Source organism: Plasmodium malariae (assembly GCF_900090045.1).
Source record: "Plasmodium malariae genome assembly, chromosome: 8".
NCBI classification, from domain to species: domain Eukaryota; phylum Apicomplexa; class Aconoidasida; order Haemosporida; family Plasmodiidae; genus Plasmodium; species Plasmodium malariae.
Genome location: NC_041782.1, coordinates 2,564,904 through 2,585,426, shown reverse-complemented (window position 1 = coordinate 2,585,426; position 20,523 = coordinate 2,564,904). Strand labels below are relative to the sequence as shown.

Sequence of the window (20,523 nt, the reverse complement as noted above, 5' to 3'; positions counted from 1 at the left end):
ACTATATAAATTGTGTCATTACGTATTCACTGTAAAACAAATATGAAAGTTTTTTATAAAAAACTATCCAATAACACAAATGTATATGTGAACTTATAGTACTATATTAAGCTAAAATAATACTTTAATATATGCATTGAAAAAAAAATTAAATATTTAAATTCATAAAAGAAATATAGAAGCATTTTTTTAATATTCCATGGCAAAAATTATAAACATGTAAGGAAGAATTCATAAAAACTAAACAAATAAAATTATGTTTGATATGTGTATATGGCCCTCAGAAAAGTTACAAATCGTAAGAGGTATTATAGACTATTCTAGGAAAAGTAGGATAATTCATACACTTTAATCTAGATTTTACATATATAAACTTATTGTAATTTACAGTTTTCGTTAATACATAAAAAAATGCTGGTAATATTATAAGAGATAAGGCTAAGGGAAGTACTATATCTACTGTTGAAAGATGTGACCATACTGTAGGAATTTGATTTTTGATAACATTTAATTGTTCCAATGTAAAATAAGTTATTCCAATTATTAGAAGTAGTACAGGTAAAAGATAAAGAAAAAAATTTGTTTTATTTACCCTCTTTTTTAAAATCTTGAAATCATCTTTCGCAACTTTCCTAAATTCATTCTCATATTCTAATTTCCTTGATATTCCTTCCTCTAAATGTGAATCCCCTCTTTCATATACAAACTTTTTTATTTTCCCAGGATGCTCGCAGTTTCTAGAATTATCTAATGAAATTCGATTTGCTTGTTTATTTTTATATTTGGTTAATTTTTCATTATTAGACAGATCTTTTTTGGTACATCCTTCATTATATAGCATCTTTTCCTTTAGCCACACATCATCTGAAGCATATTTCTCTCTATATTTTGCTAGTAATCGATAACTTCTTGTATCTAATTGTCTACCAATTTCGCAAAAATAAACGAAAGATTTGTTAAACTTACTCTACAAAAAAAATTGATAATTTATTATATAAAGTATTAAATAATAACATCCTAGAAAACAGTATTAATAATAATAAAACAGAGAAAATATGAATAATACAAATGAAACAAAATGTCATTTTCATACCACATTAATGTAAAAATGACATGTCCATTGTAAAAAAAAGAAGGTAGCAATTTTAATAAATAAAAGTAACTTAATATATTTTTCCATTATATAGATCTTTAATATTATAATGAGATAAGTTAAAAAAAAAAATTAAGAATAATATAATATACTCCTAATTATAAAGAACACTTTATTGAAATTTTCATTCATTTAAATATTATTTATTATTTTAGCATAATATGTTATTAAAGACTATATAACTCTTATATACTATATAATATTGAAGGAATATAATAACTACAAACATTTATTATAAAAATATTATCATAAGTGACATTTATAAAAATCCAACTTTCATTAAAATAAAATAACATGAACTTATTCACAAAATATTCAAAGTATATAATTTAATTATATAATAAAAGAGTATGTAATTAATATTCTATTAACCATATTAAAAAAAATATACATATATTTTATATTTTAAAATATTTATTTTATTTAAAATACAGAACGCATAAATATAAATAGTATATACAGCTTTATATTAAGAATGTAGTTATGACTTATTTTTTTCTTTTGTAGGAGATCTAATACATATAATCTGTATTTTGTAAAAGTATTTACTTATAATTTTACAATATTATCTTTAAAAATAAATAAAAAAGTAATATTTAAAAAAAAATTTCCATTATAGTAATTAGGAAATGTTACGTAGTAACTAACTTAAGATGAATTTATAAATAAAATATAATATATTATTTGAAATGACAACTTTATGTTATGCAATATAATAAAATTTTTATATTTTAAAAAATATCATCAGTATCATCTTTTTATTTATGTATAATGTATTTATAATATTATATATCTCTTATATTTAGCAACAAATTTTATTATCACTAAATAGTTTATAAGTAAAGCTATAAATTAATTATTTATACGTATTTTGTTCATTTAAATAAACTGATATTTATTTTTACCAATACAGAGAGATACAAGCATCAATATTAAAAAGGATACACTTCCATTAGATAAAATAATTATAATTTATAAAATATCCTGTTTGAAATATATTTACAATTAAAAATTATATACAGTATTTATCCATAATTAATTTGACATAATAATAATAAATTTTAAAAAAAAATTCCGTTCATTCATTAATTTTTTTTTGGAACATTTTAGAAATTATAATTTTATTTTTTTTTTTTTTTTTATAAACCATACAAATATAAAGTAAATTTTAAAAAAATAAATAAAATAAATTAAAAATATAACATATGTGAACAAATATTTTAACACAAAAAATATATTTATCAACATAAATATTATATATCTTTATATTTTTATTAGCTCTTATATGTTATAGTTCAAGCGGCAATTAAAAATTTATTATATGTTCAAAAATATTATAATAATTATTTAAAAAATTTCATAATACTCTCTTCAAAAAAAAAATTAGTGGATTAAAAAAAAAAGAAAAAAAATTACTAGATTTAAAGCAATTTTTGCATTAAAAAAATTATAGTAGAAAAATTATCATAATTATAATTTTATTCCATTACTTTATATATGGAGCTATTCTCCCATTAAGCATTATTATTACTTAGAATTATTTAAAATTACTATCACTTTCTGTTTTTATATCTGTATCTATTTAATTATCTTTTTCTAAATATAATGTATTGATATAAAATGAAAAAGATATTCACGAATATTTTCTTTATTTTGTAATGTTTTTCTTTTTTGTGCACATGCTATTCGCTTATATCAAAAATTAATTTGTTCTTTTATATATAAGTATTAATCCAAAATCATTTTTCTACTCTTTTTTGACATTATATCATATTGAGTTTAATATTTTTGGAATACTCTTGTAATATCAATATATTAAATTTTAAACTTGTTATACGATAAATATCATAATAATATATAGTACATAATAGTACTTATTAATTCAATATTATTTTTGAAAAATAACAAAATTATATTATATGTATTCAACGAAAAATTTATTACTTCATTATTTATTTACTAATAATTTTGTACCATTCCAGTTACACACTTATTATATATTATCACTGTCTTATAACTAATGGATCAACTAATTTATGTACCTTAAAATATATAATATAGTTAATGTATTTATTGCACAAACATTTTCACATTTATTCCTACGTTTTTAAGAGTGACATGTTTTTCATTTCTGTGTAACCCTTTATTGTTATTTGCATTTTTCTCATTGAACAATTACATTCAGAAAGAATTCATAATATTCATTATTTATACATGTTTACGGGCATTTATATATCATTAAGCTTAAATTATAATTACATTTTAAGAATTTGATTTTATTCTTTTTTCTTTTTTCTGTTCACCAAAAAATCGTTTATTTTTAAAAAAAATATCATATTTTAATGTATAAATTATGAATTTTATCAAATTTTATAGCACAATGATTTTAAATATGTAATGATTCCTTACATATTTCCACTAACATATTAATGTAATCATATGTTTATCATGAGTATCACTTTTCATATAATTCATATATAAGATAGCATTTCCTTATATTACATATAATATATTACTCAAATGACATATACAACATTCCACGTATGAACATATGACACCTATAAATAATTTTTAAAAATGTTATATAGACGTTTATTTACGTATACTTTTGTTAATAATGTATAATATTTTTTTTATAAGAGTTAAGGTATATAATAAATATAAATTATCATATATCTGTATTCATCCACTATTCAGAATATTAATTAAGAAATCTTTCCCAAAAGAAATTCGCGCAAATAATATTCACCAATTTACGTATCAATATACATACAAAAGTGTACAATTCCTTTTATCAGACACAGAAAAACATCAATATATAGATCTATTATATAGCATCTCGTAAAGTTCTTATTAATGTAGGAATCCATATATTTTTCTTTTCTTTTATTATTATTTCAATTATATTATTCAAATATATATTGTTTTTTTAGTTTAGTTTTTCGAGTACTTTGTTTTTTTAAAATTATAATATCATCTTAAATTGAAAAAAGTTTTAAATTTATATGTAATTTTTATGGATTACTTTAATACCACTTATAAAATAAAATATAAACACATTATATATATTAACAATTTTCAATGATTTCTTATTAGAGTAAAAAAATAATTTTAAAACATTTGGAACAAGATAGAAGTGACCACATGATAATTATAATGGTAAATAATATCATATTACTTATATTATTATTATGATTCATAAAATTATTTTATTGAATCCTATAAATTATAAATTCAATATTTCCATTTCGCGACCAAAAAATATATAAAAAATTAAATGATTTTATGCAATCACTTTCATTTACACAAGTTTCAACTAAGATATGAATAATATTATTAGTTAATAATTCCAGAAAATAATTTAAATCGTTTTTGTTTTTTTAATTCTCCTTATTATAAAACTCATGCTCAATTACACCTAGATATGTTAGTAAAATATCTAATATTCTAAAGAACATATGATACTATATTATTTCTAACTATAAATGTACATGATGAAGTTTTAATATTGCGCAAAAATACATTTAAACACCTTTTGTAAAAACAAATAGTATAAATGAAATTAAACAATTATATATTAGTTTGCTTATATATATTTAATCTTATAAATTTTTTCATATATATAAGCAAAAAATATGAACAAAAAGTTGCACAAATAAAAAATCCACAACAAAATTTCTATAATGATATAATTTGTAATCCTTTAAAAATGAATATTCATACAAGCCTTAAACATCTATGCAATATTTTATTTAAAATGTTTTACGAATAATATAGCCGTTTCTATTATATACAGTAATTTTTATTTATAATTATTTGCAATATATATATAATATAAATATTTCTTATAATTATATAATATATATATAAAATTAATAATTTTAAAAGGTACTTAAATTTTTAACATTAACTAAAAAATAAATTTAAATGTGTAATATATATATTTATAACATTTTATTATAATTTATACTCCCGTAATTCAAATAAAATTGAATTAAAATACAATCTTAATAACTAATGTGTTAAGTCTATATACATTTTATTTAGATACAATAAAATATATTTTTCAAAATTATAGTTCATCTGTAGATTAATCATTGTTAAAAACAATATTATTTTACGGCTTATTTATCTTTTCATATACAAAATATTCAATAATTTTAACATATAATAAAAACATTTTAGTATTAAATACGTATTGTAATACATTTATCATAATACCATTTATAAGTAAATTAATCAAATTATCTTTTTGCAAAACATCCAAAAAAAAATATGCTCTTTTATTTTTTTTTTAAATACGGCAAAAGTTATGTACAATAAATATAGAAGAGATAAAATATTTTCTTTAGTCAGTATATAATAATTTTAGACTAAATGAACGTAAAAGAAATGGAAACAAAGTACGCTCATATTTTAAGATTAACAACGTGAAATTTTCTATTAATTTAAAGAAAATATACAAAATTCACTTTTTTATATTAAATCAATTAACATGCATATATTTCACACACAAACACTTTTACATACATATAAAACAATTATATCAAAATACTATGATCAAACAACTCCTTAAAATATAAATTTAGAAGATAAACAATCAAATTCTCTAAATATTAAAAATACATATTTTTTTATGTTATATGAAAATAGTTGTATATGAATTATGAATTATCAAAATTTTGTAACTGTATGTATTTCTCCTATATATTCAATATTTTTGAGGACGCTCCAAATATTCTTATATCATATTAAATGTATTTCTTATAAAAGTAATTAACAATATTATAACAAACTTTAGAATTATTCGTCCTTATTTTTTCAAATTTTGCAGTTTTTATAAAAATATATATAATACCTAATATAGTCAAAGACACCAGAAATATTAAAAATACGAAAATTACATGATATAATGTACTTGATAAATTTGTAACCATTGTTTTTACATATACAGCATCGTAATGCAAAACTAGTGGAATCTACATTAAAAAAAGGATTAATCCTGTCAAAAAAACTAAATAGGGTGGAGAAATTCCTAAATTCACATTTCTATTTACCAATTTTCTAGCAGTATTTTTATAAAATTTCAATATATTTTTAATTATATCTAAGGTACCTAAATGATTGAATATCTTTATTTCAAAGAATGTATCTATTCTATTAAGATAGTTTTTTTTGTCTTAGGTAACATATTACTTCCTTCTGTTTTTAACAAAATTTTATTTACTTCTTCTTTTCCTAGTTTATAGCCTTTTCAAATTTCATATATATCTTTCTTTTAATCCACTAATTTAGTGCCATCCTCGTCTTCTTATCTATCTTCAGTTGATTTTACATCCAATGAACTTCCTGATAGGTGTCTATTAGTTATTAAACAAGAATAGTTATCTAGTGAGTACTGCTTATTTATTGAATTATCAAAGTTAGACTAAATAAAAGAACATAAACATTTATAATATACAAGCATATATATTTATAAGTCAAGAAAATTTTACAGTCAAAAATAAAATTTGGAAACAAAAGAGAAAATACGAAGTAACATAATATTAACACATTGTTGTTATAATGGCATATCCAATTTAAAAGTTAAATACAATTTTTTTTAATAAAAATGAGGGACTTAATATTTTCCACTAGTGTATACATTAATACTTTTATATGATAATAATAAAAATGTTAATAATCTTTCACATCCTGCAAATTCTGTATGAAACTTTTTATTTCATTTTTGATTTTTCTCATTTTGTCTTATTTCAAATGTAATAAATAGAATTTATACATATTTATCTCATACTAAAAGTTACACATTAAAAATAAAAACAAAATTTATTTATAATAATTTCCATGTATATTTTATTATATTAAAAATAAAATAATATAATATTTAAAAGAATATTGGATAAAATCAGAAATTATTCAATCAACAAAAATTTTTTTATTATTTATTTAAAAGAAGTTATAACACATAAAAATGTATATCTTTGTATATCCAGAAGCTAAATATGTATTTTTTCATTGTTTCCAAATAGTAATTTCAATTTTATTCACATTTTTTGTAGCGTTTCCTCATATATACAAAAAAAAGTATGCACTGTAGCAGTAAAAATAATAAAAAAAGCATATGAAGTTATGAAATATACTTTTTATTATATAAAACGTATATACATATTTAACTAAAAAAATACGTTTTCTCTTATAAACTATTATATAGTAAAATAAAATTCAAAGTTACAACATATTCTATGAATTTAAGTATATTTTTAAAAGTATAACAATATAACCACTATATATTTTTATATTTATTTTACAATATAATAATTTATAAATAATTTAGAACAAGATTTATTATTTTATTGAATGTTTAAAAATTCATAAATTTCTTATTATATTTGTTATATTTAAAAATATAAATACACATATATATATAGAAATATCAATATAAAATAAAAAAATAAGGTAAGAAGGAAATTAGTATAAAAATATTATATGCAATTAAATAATTTCAAAAATATTTATATTCTCATATTATTAAAAATTAATACAAAAAAAAGAATATATATATATATATATAAGGTATATAAAAGGATGATAACACTAATATATGAATACAGTAAAATGATTAATTTTTTCAATAGAAAATACTGCAAGAATTTATAATATATTATTTTTTTTAAAAATTTATTTTTAAGATGAAATATAAACAATTAAAACTTTCATATAATATAAAATTTCTTAAAAAAGAAAAATTTTTCTATATTCTGAAAATTTTACTCTTTATATATTTAGAATAGATATGATAATAATTATAATTTGTTGTACTGAAAAAAATTAACTTTATTTACATACGTCAATAAAATTAAAAGAAAAAATTAGTATATTTAAAAAAAGAAAATAAAAAGAATATAATTATTACAATTAAAAATTTTTTTTGAATTACTAAATCAAGTTAAAATTAGCATACTATATTTTCATTTCATTACATATTATGTACATATTGTAACATTATGCATGACGCTTTCTTAGTACCCTTTGAATATTTTATCATTACATTTATTCATATTTAAATAGTTAAACATAATTTTTTACATAAAAAAAGTTTTAATACCTAGCATTTCCTAAAATAAAGAAGCATTGAACTTTTATTACGATGTAAATTAAAAAAACTTTTAAGTTGCATATTATACAATAAAAAAGTTAGTATGCTAATTTAATCATTTACTCAAAAATTATAGTGAATATTTATTTTTCTTAAACTTTTTTTTTTTCTCACATATATTTTTCTGTAAAAATGTATTTAATTTTTTTTTTTTTTTTGATATTCAAAGATTTAATAATAAAAATATATTTATATAATAATTTATAATTGAACTTCAGTTAAAGTTTTATTTATGATTTTTTCAAATAAAAAAAGCAATGTATAATATTTTAATGACACGGAACTTAATTTACGTATACCATATTTATTCTTTATTATTGAATTTTTTTTTCATAGAAATAATTACATTAAATTTTTGAATGATGAACAATTTTTAATTTATTATATTCCTTACAGTTATAATATAATACGGTAACATTTAATACATTATATTAATAAAATAGTTCAATAACACATTAAATATAAATTTTACCTCATCTAATTATTTAATATTTGAATAACATGATACAATGATTTCAATATTCATAAACATTGTTTTAAATTATAAAGTTGTGTTATATAAATGATATGCTATTTTATTCAAAATATATTTTAAAATAAAAAACTTTTGTTTATGGAATGATAAAATAATCATTAGTCGAAATTTAATTTATATATATTATTATAAAAATAATTATCCTGAATTTTAATTCATGCTTTAGATCATTATTATATATTAATGAGTTTATAGAACTATGAATTTATGTTCCGTTTCACTCCTTATAAATAGATTTAATAAATTAGAAAATTCATATTTATTTTTAGGTTAAATAAAAATGTAATATACATCTTATATTCGAAGCTTTAACAGAGAATCAAATGTCGCCATTACACAATTGCATATATATAAACGTAATAAATAAAATTGTTCTTCCAACACATTTTTGAGACTTATGATTATTTAAAACATTAAATTATTGTTAAACATCAATGTTTTATTTTTCTACGTATGAGACATAATATTATTGCAAGTTATAATTAAATATATTTAAAAGAAAATATAATTAAAAAAAATTACACAAAAAAAAAAACAGTATTATGTATTGTTAATAAAATAAGTCTCTTGTTACTGTAAATTCGATAACCATGTCGACGCTCATGAATTAAATTATTCATTACATCTAATATAATTATTAGTGAAATACAAAAATTGTAGTACGTACCATATGAAGAAAAGACATACAAATATTTCAATATTTAATCCCCAATAATGGATATTTAGAAAGAAATTCAACAAAGTATCTGTTAATATTTTCATAATTATTTTTCAATAGTTTAAACTATTAGTAATATAATAAATAAATAAATTATATAGATTAATTAAATATAAATTTTTAATATAATATATATTCAAATAATTAATGAAACACTTAGTAAACACTACAATTAGATTAAAAAATAATATAACAGTTAATATAAAAACTTCCCTTAATTGTAATGATTCAGAATCTCCAAGTTTATAAGCAGTTAAAAATAATCCATAATCAGAAAGTGCATTATTTTATATTACATTAATAATATATATAAAATAAACTCTGTTAAAAAGATTTTTACAGTTAGTACCTTTTATAAAATATCTCGTGTAATATATATTTTAAAGATAAATATTAACTTGTTTTTTTCTGTTAAAAAAAAAAATATATATATACTTACCATTCTAAAAAAAATTATTCATATACATACAATAAATGCAAAAAAAAACTCATTTATTGTTAATATAACAATAATATTACATTTACTTAAATAACCTAAACAAATAATTATTTTAGACTTGATCAAAAAAAAAAAAAAAAGTTAGTCAAATAGAAAGTAGCACATTTCACTAAAGTTATATTAAATATTTCATTATATACTTATTCAAACGCATATATATGTATATATATATTATTCATGAGACATATTTTAAAAGGAGTATTTATTTATAGAGTCAAAATATTTAATTAAGCTGAAGTCACTCCTTAATAAACATATTGAAAATTATTCAAACATTCAAAAATTCAAATTAACAAAAGAACTAAGAACATACTTTTATACTATCTCCCAATAAAATATCCGTATATTTAAATGTATTTTTAAAATATAAATAGTTATTTTTATGCTAGTTAAGTATGTCACTAATGATATGACGTTATATTAAATAAATTTTTACAGTAAAAAACATATTTCTTCTTATTTAATTTTTTTCTGAACTTTCTATTTTCATATTTTATAACTTTATTATAGTAATAAACCATCACTAATATAAATTTAACAACAAATATGAGGAAAGATACGCAATAAAACAAAATAATTGATGTATTTATTGATTTCGATTCAGCCCATTCTCCCAGTTTGAATAATGTAATCAAAAGACCACCCACGGTAACTTTAGATATACCAGCCATAGATTCATTTTTGGTGGTTAACAGGCCTAATAAACCCAACAACCCAACTCCTGAAAATTTTTCTAAAGAAAGATCTAAAATGGGCACTATAAATATAAAGAAAAATAACAAAAGTAATGCTATACGTATTATGAGCTTTTTACGTGTTAATTTTTTATATTCCTTATCTCCAATTGTTTTGATGTTTTTAAGGTAATCTTTATTATCAAGTTCTTTAAATATTTTTTTATCAAAATCGAAATATTTTATTGTTTTAGGTATACCATGTTTATTATTCACAACATTTTTACCGTATTCCTCAATATATAATGAAATTTTACTTGGTTGTAAATCAAATAGAAAGTTACTCTATAATAATAAGGTATAATATAAATGTACATAACCATATATTTTATGGTAATATAGAACAATTCTAAAGTTAATAATCTCATATATATGATTCTATTTGAAACTAAAATAGTACCAAAAAATTTTGAATATTTCCTATCAATAATCTGAATCCCAATAAAAAAATCTTATATACATGAGTATATAATTTACAGAAAAAGAATATAAATTCATAGAATACTATAACTTTTAATATTATCAAAAAAAAAAAAAAAAGAAAGAAAATAATAAGATTTTTATTAATAAGATGACCCATTTTTTCTTTTTGAAGATATTTCCTATTTTAAATATTAAGATATCCACATTCAACCACGTTTTCAATGAAAAACGAAATAATTGATATTATTCATGGTCTAAGGAATACATGTTCAAATGTAAATACCATGTTATCCATAAAGTACATGTTAATACCAATTGGGAAGGATCAATAAGGATATACTAAATAGCACTTTTACAAAAAGAATAGTTACATAATATGATAGGTTCTTAAATAAAATGTACCAAAAAGGATATATATTATCTTTGTACAACTAAATGATTAATAAAAAATTTATTATTAATTCAATTAAAATATATCATAGATTGTAAAATTAATAAAAATATAACTGCGCTGTTATGATCTAATATATATAACATAGATTTTCCTTTAATTATATTTATATTATTAAAAAGAAGATTACGTATAAGTAAATATTTATTCTTGTCTTCACATATAGTATTTTTTCACATGTTTTATGTCGAATTATTTTTGATACAATCTAATGTATACAGAAAAAATGCAAAATATTTTAGAATGAATAAGTAATTATCTGTATACAATGATGTTCAGGAACAAAATATATTTATTCATAAAATTTACCTACATATTATATAATTATTCATCAAATTTTAACATAAGTATATTATTCATTATCATTAAGATACATATGATTTTAAACAGATTGAAATGTTTAAATGATGTATAACACAAAATAATATCAGACCGATATTCTTTCAAAAAATGTACGCTCTTACTACTATAAAAAACAAACAAATGTATTATTTTTTTATTATGATTTTTTTCCCCTTTTTACAATAAATTACTATAAAAAAGGATATAAAATGTATTTTTGTCCAAAAATTACTTAATTTAAAATATAAAATAATACATGAAATTCAATTTCTTTATTTAATTAGAAATCTCCACGAATTCTAATTTTGTTAATGAGCTATTAATAATTTACATTAAAAACAAAAAAAAATATAAAATAATACCCTTATAACTTGATATATAGACCATACAAAAAACTTATATATTTATACAGAATCTTTTTATTAAAGAAGTTTGAAATATGTATTTCTCTTAATTATATTTTATACAAGGAATATTTGTTACTTTTCATTTATATAAGATATACACATCAATAAAGAAAAACAAACGAATTTATATTTATTAATTGAAAAATATTATGATGCATTTAAATTTAATCTAATATAAAATAAGTTTTTTTAAAAAAATTCTTCTATACATCACATATGAACTTCAAAAAATATAATAATAATATTAAATATGACTATTAAAAATTAAAATTGCTTTAGTGGCTATGTGAAGTTACATTAATTGTGTTTTTATATATTATATTAAGAAGCCATATATTCGTTAAAAAGCAAATCTGTACAAAACATTTAAACACATTATTTTTGCATATAAGTTACATATATTTATTGTGAATATTGTGCATTATTAATGTCACATTTTTATGAAGCAACATATATATATATATATATATATATATATGTATGTATGTTCCAAATCATAGTACTATATTAACTCAAAGGAATACATGATAATATGGAAAAAAAAATAGGAACAAACAAATTGTTATAATTACCTAATATATACATATGTTTATATATTCTCTACGCTTGTTTATATTTATATATTATCTTAATTTCATAATAATATTTATATGTGTACAACATAAAACTTTTTTAAGAATAACATTAAGAAAAAAGTAGATTGTTATTAGATATATCAAATATATTTTTTTTTGAGAATAATGTATTTATTCTAATTAAACCTTCATTCTACATCCCTCTACATAGATATTTTAATAATATTACCAATATATAAGTGACTATTGAAATACTTAAAATAACTAATGCTAATACAAGGATCTTTCCATAAAGAAAAATTTGATATAAAAAAACTATTGATGATAACCCTGTAAGAATACTCTAGCAAATTTGGTAATGAAATTGCTGTAAACTATATATTGGAGATCCTGTTAAAAAAAAGATTACTGGTGGACAAAATATAAAATGTATACGGATAACAGTTGGATGTTTTAAACTTTTTTTCTCGTTAGGATAATTTCATTTCCTATATTTATAAATAGTACTAAATTCCCTATATAATATTTTTTCAAAGAAAATTATTTATTTCCACAAATGGCTTACATAAAAAATATATGCACTTCTTGAATAATTTTTTATCTCCAAATATCAAATTTCATTTATTTTTAGTTTTGCCACTTCTATCATATATTAATGCATTATTATCAACATAATTTTGTTTTAAATAATTACTTTCTTCTTTTTCCTCATTTTCACATCCAATTCTAGGTAATTTAACTGCTAATCTTATTTTCACTGTTTCATTAACAAGATCTGATAATAATCTAACAGTTCTTGAAGATAATACGCTATTTGTACTATTTTTATTACGTAAAAATTTATCAAAGTCGTGCGACAAAAAAAAGGAAAATTTTTTATTATTTATAATGTGATACATTTATATACACATATAAAAAATTTTATTTTATAAGAATATATATATAACTTGAAGAAGCTAAAAGTATATAACATAAAATTTTCTGTTATATTATCAATAAAACACATTCCTGAAATAAGAGAAACTCCAAATAAAAAGTGTAAATATAAATTTTTTGACTAATATAAAAGGTTTTATTTTTTAGTTCATGTTGGAATTATTAAATGTTACAATATCTTTAAGTACATAAGTAAAATACTATATACTTAAGTGCACATAAAAGGATACATATCTATATCATATAACATTTTATATTGTTTTATTTTTGCTTTTTTTTTAAAAATATGAAATTGCATAAATAAAAGTTAAATATTAAGAGTACAAAAAAAATAATTTAAAAAATATTTTAGTAAATACTTCAATACTATTATGTTTAATAAAAACAACTTTAATAAAAGTACTTTATGATATAACTAAGTTTATTAATAAATCTCCAATATATATATATATATACATATTTTAATTTACTAATAGAACTATAATAAATTTTTGTTGTTAAACTATTTCTGAAAAAAAAACAAAACAATATGATATAAAATAAATACTTTACTACCTTAAGATTTTTTTTTATATTTAGAATAAAAAAATATAATTCGTGATAATGGGTACATTAGTATATATTAGTTATAAAGTTATTAATTATTATATAAACTTCTAATAAATAAACTTTTAAATTTACACATTTCATTATGCTTAAATATTCCTTTTTAAATATAAATTATAATTTATATAAAACATATAATAAAAGTTATAGTACGGAAAAGAATTCAAAAACAAAAGCATAAATTGTTTTTTAATGCATAAATTATATTTCAACATATCGCATATATATACATATATGGAAAATGTATATCATTATATCAAAATTCTTTTTGTAAGTTTCTACTCATATACAGTTTTTGTTCATTTTTAAATGTAAAGCCCAAATTAAAGCTTTAACGGTCTTGTGCTATATTAGTGTAAGTATCAATAAGTAATTCATATATATATATAATATTTTGTATTAATTTGTTATATGGGAATACAAATATTAAAAAAAAAATAAAAAGTTAAATGTCAGTAAAAAAATTTTTTTATTAATAATCATAGTTTAAAAAATAATTCCAATAGTATATAAATTTAAATAAATTAACTTACTCGATAATATTATATCGTTTAGTAATACTAAAGGATAATATATAAGGTAGTATATAATAAAACAGTGGTAAGTGTTTTATGTATTATTATTTTCTTTAGAGCCGTAAGAGTATAGAAAGCAGTATTTATTTTTTTATTAATCTATAAATATATACTACACGATATCATATATTTAATTATAATTTTCATTCAACTAATATAAAATAAATAAATAAGATATATTCTGAAATGATATTTTTAAAAGAAGTATTTTTACTCCAATACTTTTATTTTTTCATGTTAGATACATATAGAGAAGACAACTGTAATTATAATATATATAGAATATATTATTCTAATTATATATAAATAATGAATTCATAATAATTTTCCTAAACATAATCCTCTTTTAACTAACAATTAAATCACAAAAAATAAAAAATATGTTAATTTTTTTTATTTGTTATATAGTTTACATTATGCTATAGTATTACACAAATACAATTATTATATTATTTCATTCTTTCATATGTATATAGTATATAAATATTTGTATATAGTTATAAATTTAAGTAGAATTTATTTGAAAATTCTAAAATATTCTAGTGAATTACTCATTGTTATATATTATATATATATGTTTATATAAAAAAAATACCACAACGTATCTAAATAGATTATACTATGTTTTATGAAGAATAAGAAATAAAAGTAATTTATATAAACTTATAAGCTTCTTATTAAAACATATTCAAATAATTCTAAAAGAACTACCTTGTCTATTTATAAAATTTTTTTTCCTAAGTTATTTTTTTAATATTATATCTATAAAAAATATCCATGTAAATATAATTTTACTAATGATACATATTTAGACAAATAAAAAAACTAATTATAATTAATTTTCATTTATTCTCGAAATTTTTAACTTTAGTCCTGCGTAGATATACATATCACAGATGAATAATATTATTAAATGTATATACATATGTTTCATATATGTATATTTATTGCACATATATATATATATATGTTAATCTCTTAATATTTTTTAATTAACTTATATATATATTCTAACTTTTAGTTTTCATTCCTTCTAAATATACCTTTTCTAATAATAATTTATGTGTCTTATTATTAGTGATGTTCTTTATGCTATAAGAATGCTTGAATATATAACTTTCGTTACGTCATTATTTTGTTTAAATAAAAATTAAGGTGTATTATGAATATATCCTATGAATTTTTATTTCGCTATTGTTCCATCCAGTAAAATTTTTGTATTAATCTGTATTCTAAAGCTACTAACTTCTTTTAACATTATTATCACAACCATCATTTTTACTCAAATACTCCAGCACAAATGTATATATTTTAAAATATTAACTAAAATGAATGTCATTAAAAGTTTCATGTACTTATTTTTATATATTAACATATATTTCATTCTACCATATCATAGTAGTGAAAATAATTTTTTCTAACGAACGGGCGACTTTAAATATACATTTAGAAAGTTAATATTGGAATTAAGTTTATATATATTCATCTAATGTAATTTTTACAAAAAGAAAAAAAAAAGAAAAAAAAAAGAAAAAAAAAGAAAAAAAAAGAAAAAAAAAGAAAAAAAAAGAAAAAAAAAGAAAAACAAAAACGAGTAATTCCATAAAATATATTAATACCGATATTAACTTGATTCAGTAAATTATGCTTAATGCATTCAAGAATATTCATACTTAATCATCTCCTGTTAACAAATTACTAATACATATATAACTAAGTAATTTATATAAAATAGAATTATATCAATAATTCCTTTAGTATAATAACAAAATAATAAATTCATTTATCCTTTAACTAATTTCGAAGAATTAAAATTACATTAATATAACTTAACCATTTACTATCATTAATCTCAACTCTAAACCATAAAACATAAACCTAAAATATTGATAAGATAATTTCAATAATATTAGAAAATTTTTCTTTTAAATATTGTAAAATTATTTTTATTTCGTCTTATGAAACAATTTAAATTATTAATTAAAATGTAGTATTATTTTCTTAAAATAAAATAAAACTATGAAATATAAATGACCACATGAATCATTATTATTTACTTTCCCACTTTTTCATTTTTCCAAAACATAACTTAATAAATATTTGACCACATAAAATTATGTAGCATAATAATTATATGTACACTTAAAATGCTTCATATATATGCGTATAGAATTAGTTATCATTAACCGCTTTACTTACAAACAAATATCATTACTAATTAAAACTAAAACAAATAATAGAACGCATAAAAATATTTAAAAATAAAAAATATAATGCCAGATTACTAAAAAAAAATATTAATGTATTCACATATATAGTACATTTTATTTTATTATTATATAAACAGATATAAATACCTACAAAATTTTTTTATAACATTAATTTAGTTTATTCCCAAAATCCTTGAACTTTAGAATTCAAATATCCTTGCCATTCACTTTCCATATCTTTTCTTATTTTATGACATGCATATTTTACTTCTTTTACAAAGTTCAAATATTCTGTACGTGAATATGATCCATGTTGAAGCATACGCATTAATGATTCATATAATTTTTTTTCCAAATATAGTAATTCTTTTGTCATACCATCATAGGCTTTCATCCATTGTCTAACCTTATAATAACTTGGAATACCGTAAGATACTGATAAATTTTCCCAAAATACCATTACGCCTTCCTCCATGATAAAATATTTTTTTCTCTCATGAAAAATCACCCAATTAAATACATCCATCATTTCCTTCATGCTTACCTTGGATCCTAATTTTTCAATGAGTCCTTTTATATGATCAGCAGATGCTTGTTCCATAACTTTTGCTTCCCTACGGCGTTTGTCAAATTCTTCTTTATTTTTTTTCTTTTTATCATTTATGCTCATTTTTTCAGAGGTTTCACGCGTACTATGCCTATCGGTATCTTCTTTTTCGGAATGCCTTCTATTATAATGCTTGCTACTTCTGTTGGATTGTTCATAAGAAGAATATTCGTTGTTATTTCTATATGTTTCCCCCTCTGTTTCACCATCACTTGGAATTTGATTTTTATATCCATTCCACATATCACCAGGATACACATCATCTTGAGTATTATGTGTACCTCTCGTATTTTCTGAATATCCTCCACAATAATTTCTATAAGACTGCCACAGCATATCTTCATTTATGTCTTGATTTTGATTGCTATATGTTGATCCGCTATTTCCATTAGGATATCCATATTGACCACTGTACGCAGCATCAGTACCTCCATAATTATTATCCTGTTTATTATTATACATGAATGTGCTCCTATTTCCAGAGGGATTTTCATACTGGTTATTGTATGTATTCTCTCCATTTCCATAACCATTTTCATAACCATTATTGTATGTTCCTAATCCATTAATTCCGTAATAATGATCATATTGGTTATGATAATTATCATATCCATTACCATAATTATTTTCATTTGAATTATTATATGTGCCTCTACTACCACCAGAAAAATTATCCATCTGATTACTTCTTGTAACTTGGTTACCGGAAATGTTTACATTTTGGTTATTAACTGTTGTAGGATTAGTTCCTGAAAGACCTTCATTTTGCTGATTATATGAGGTAAAATCATTTCCAATATTTTGTACATTTTGTACATTTTGTACATTTTGTACATTTTGCACATTTTGCACATTTTGTTCACTATTTGTATTAGGTGCAGTATCATAATTATTTTCAACTTGATTACTAGTTGCACAATTTCCAGGTTCTGGCATATGTCCAAATGCAAGATTATTATTCATAGATGAACTATTACTATACATTTGTTCATTTTGGTTATGTTGTGCTACCATTCCGTTCTGTGGATAAAATCCCCCCTGAATATTATATCCGTTATGCACTTCTCCATAATAATATCCATGTTGACCATCAGAACACTTATTACCATCAACAGAATCGTTTCCCCCAGCATTATTCAAAACCCACCCATTACCACCTTCTTCGTTTTGTATTAGGTTAGTTAGATTATTCGTATTACTTACTTCACCGTACACTAATTCTTTATTCGTATTATCATATGGACTATAACCATCCGGACTATAACCATCATTTCTATACATACTATTGGGTCTCTGTGAACTTGAACAATTCGCTTCTCCTAATTTCCTTGTGCATAAAGTATTCCAATGTATTTCTGAAATTACATTATCTTCATGTGCATGTTCGTTCTGTAAAAATAGTTAAAATTCATATTTTATATAAAATTTTTGCTACTCCAAACTTAAAATTTAATTTTCAAAAAACAAAAAAAATAAAATTAGGTGAAAAAAGAATTCATGCGTACTACTACACCTTTATATTTAATCTTACTTGTAATAATAGAAATAATAATATAAGAAAAAGAGTATTTGTGAAACATGAAAGTGTGTATATTCTTCCATAGCTTTTATTAAATTTCTCTTCTGACCCTTCTATGGAATTTGCTAAATAAGTGTTACCTTTCTTCTTTTTACTTGTAGCACAGGATTTTCTTAATAAAACAGAAGTTTGGGTGTTGCAAAGTTCCATATTTAAAAAATTAATATATTTTTTAAAGAAAAAAATTAAAAATAAAGATAAATAAAGAATTGTTCTATATTTTTATGCTAATGTAATATAAATACGTACTTATATTGAATATGTACGAATCAAATTAGAATTATATATGTTATTACACTTATTCAGCTGTTATTAAAAATATATTTTATATATGTTTCGAGTATAATAAAAAAAAAAAATATATTAAAATAAAAACAGTTAGTTGCTATATAAAAACATATATTTAATTAAATTGCAAAAATTCGGATAAAATTCTATAATAATAATAAAAAAAAAAAAATTAAAAAAAAAACAGTTCCTACATAAAAACATATATTTAATTAAATTACAAAAATTCCGATAAAATTCTTATTTATAATAATAATAAAAAAAAAAACTAATTATGAAAAAATATGAATTAATTATTATTAATTTTTATTATATTAGCCTAATAACACAAGTGGAAGCTTCCTATATTCATAAGATTGGTTTTTATAACAAAAAAATAAATAATAACATAATAATAAAAAGTTGTATTTAATAATTATATAAATGGCTATCCTTCAAAATATACATGTCCCATATAATTTTATTTTAAAAAATGACTTTTAAATTCAATTTTTATGTAATGGTTCTATAAAATAATTAAAAAAGTAAATAATAATAAAAAAACGTAGTGTGTTAATTATAATTATAAGCGAATTTAGTATAGAAAATTGATATAAATAATATTAAAAATTAATGTAATAAAACTTTTTCGTAATAATGAATTCTATGCAAATAAACACAAAACTATACCCTAAAAATTTTACAGCTAAAAGAATTTCTCAATTACTGTTTAAAAGTGTTAAAAGCATG

General features: G+C 19.4%; 2 protein-coding genes and 3 pseudogenes across 2 annotated transcripts, besides 3 other annotated features; all 5 read right to left on the bottom strand.

Annotated features, from left to right (window-relative positions):
- Positions 1–289: 289 nt before the first annotated feature.
- PmUG01_08060100 (Plasmodium exported protein, unknown function) lies at positions 290–1,180 on the bottom strand (the record flags this gene model as incomplete). The annotated part of the gene is made up of 2 exons (XM_029004758.1): positions 290–967; positions 1,094–1,180. The coding sequence occupies 2 exons, from the start codon at positions 1,178–1,180 to the stop codon at positions 290–292; spliced, it is 765 nt and encodes a 254-aa protein (XP_028861415.1).
- A 4,724-nt stretch (positions 1,181–5,904) lies between these two features.
- On the bottom strand, positions 5,905–6,799 carry PmUG01_08060050 (annotated as a pseudogene).
- Positions 5,905–6,799: a sequence feature (Plasmodium exported protein, unknown function, pseudogene).
- A 3,663-nt stretch (positions 6,800–10,462) lies between these two features.
- Positions 10,463–11,375, bottom strand: PmUG01_08060000 (annotated as a pseudogene).
- Positions 10,463–11,375: a sequence feature (fam-l protein, pseudogene).
- Positions 11,376–13,186: 1,811 nt separating this feature from the next.
- Positions 13,187–13,892, bottom strand: PmUG01_08059900 (annotated as a pseudogene).
- Positions 13,187–13,892: a sequence feature (Plasmodium exported protein, unknown function, pseudogene).
- A 3,606-nt stretch (positions 13,893–17,498) lies between these two features.
- On the bottom strand, positions 17,499–19,656 carry PmUG01_08059800 (Plasmodium exported protein, unknown function; the record flags this gene model as incomplete). The annotated part of the gene is made up of 2 exons (XM_029004757.1): positions 17,499–19,316; positions 19,459–19,656. The coding sequence occupies 2 exons, from the start codon at positions 19,654–19,656 to the stop codon at positions 17,499–17,501; spliced, it is 2,016 nt and encodes a 671-aa protein (XP_028861414.1).
- Positions 19,657–20,523: the final 867 nt, after the last annotated feature.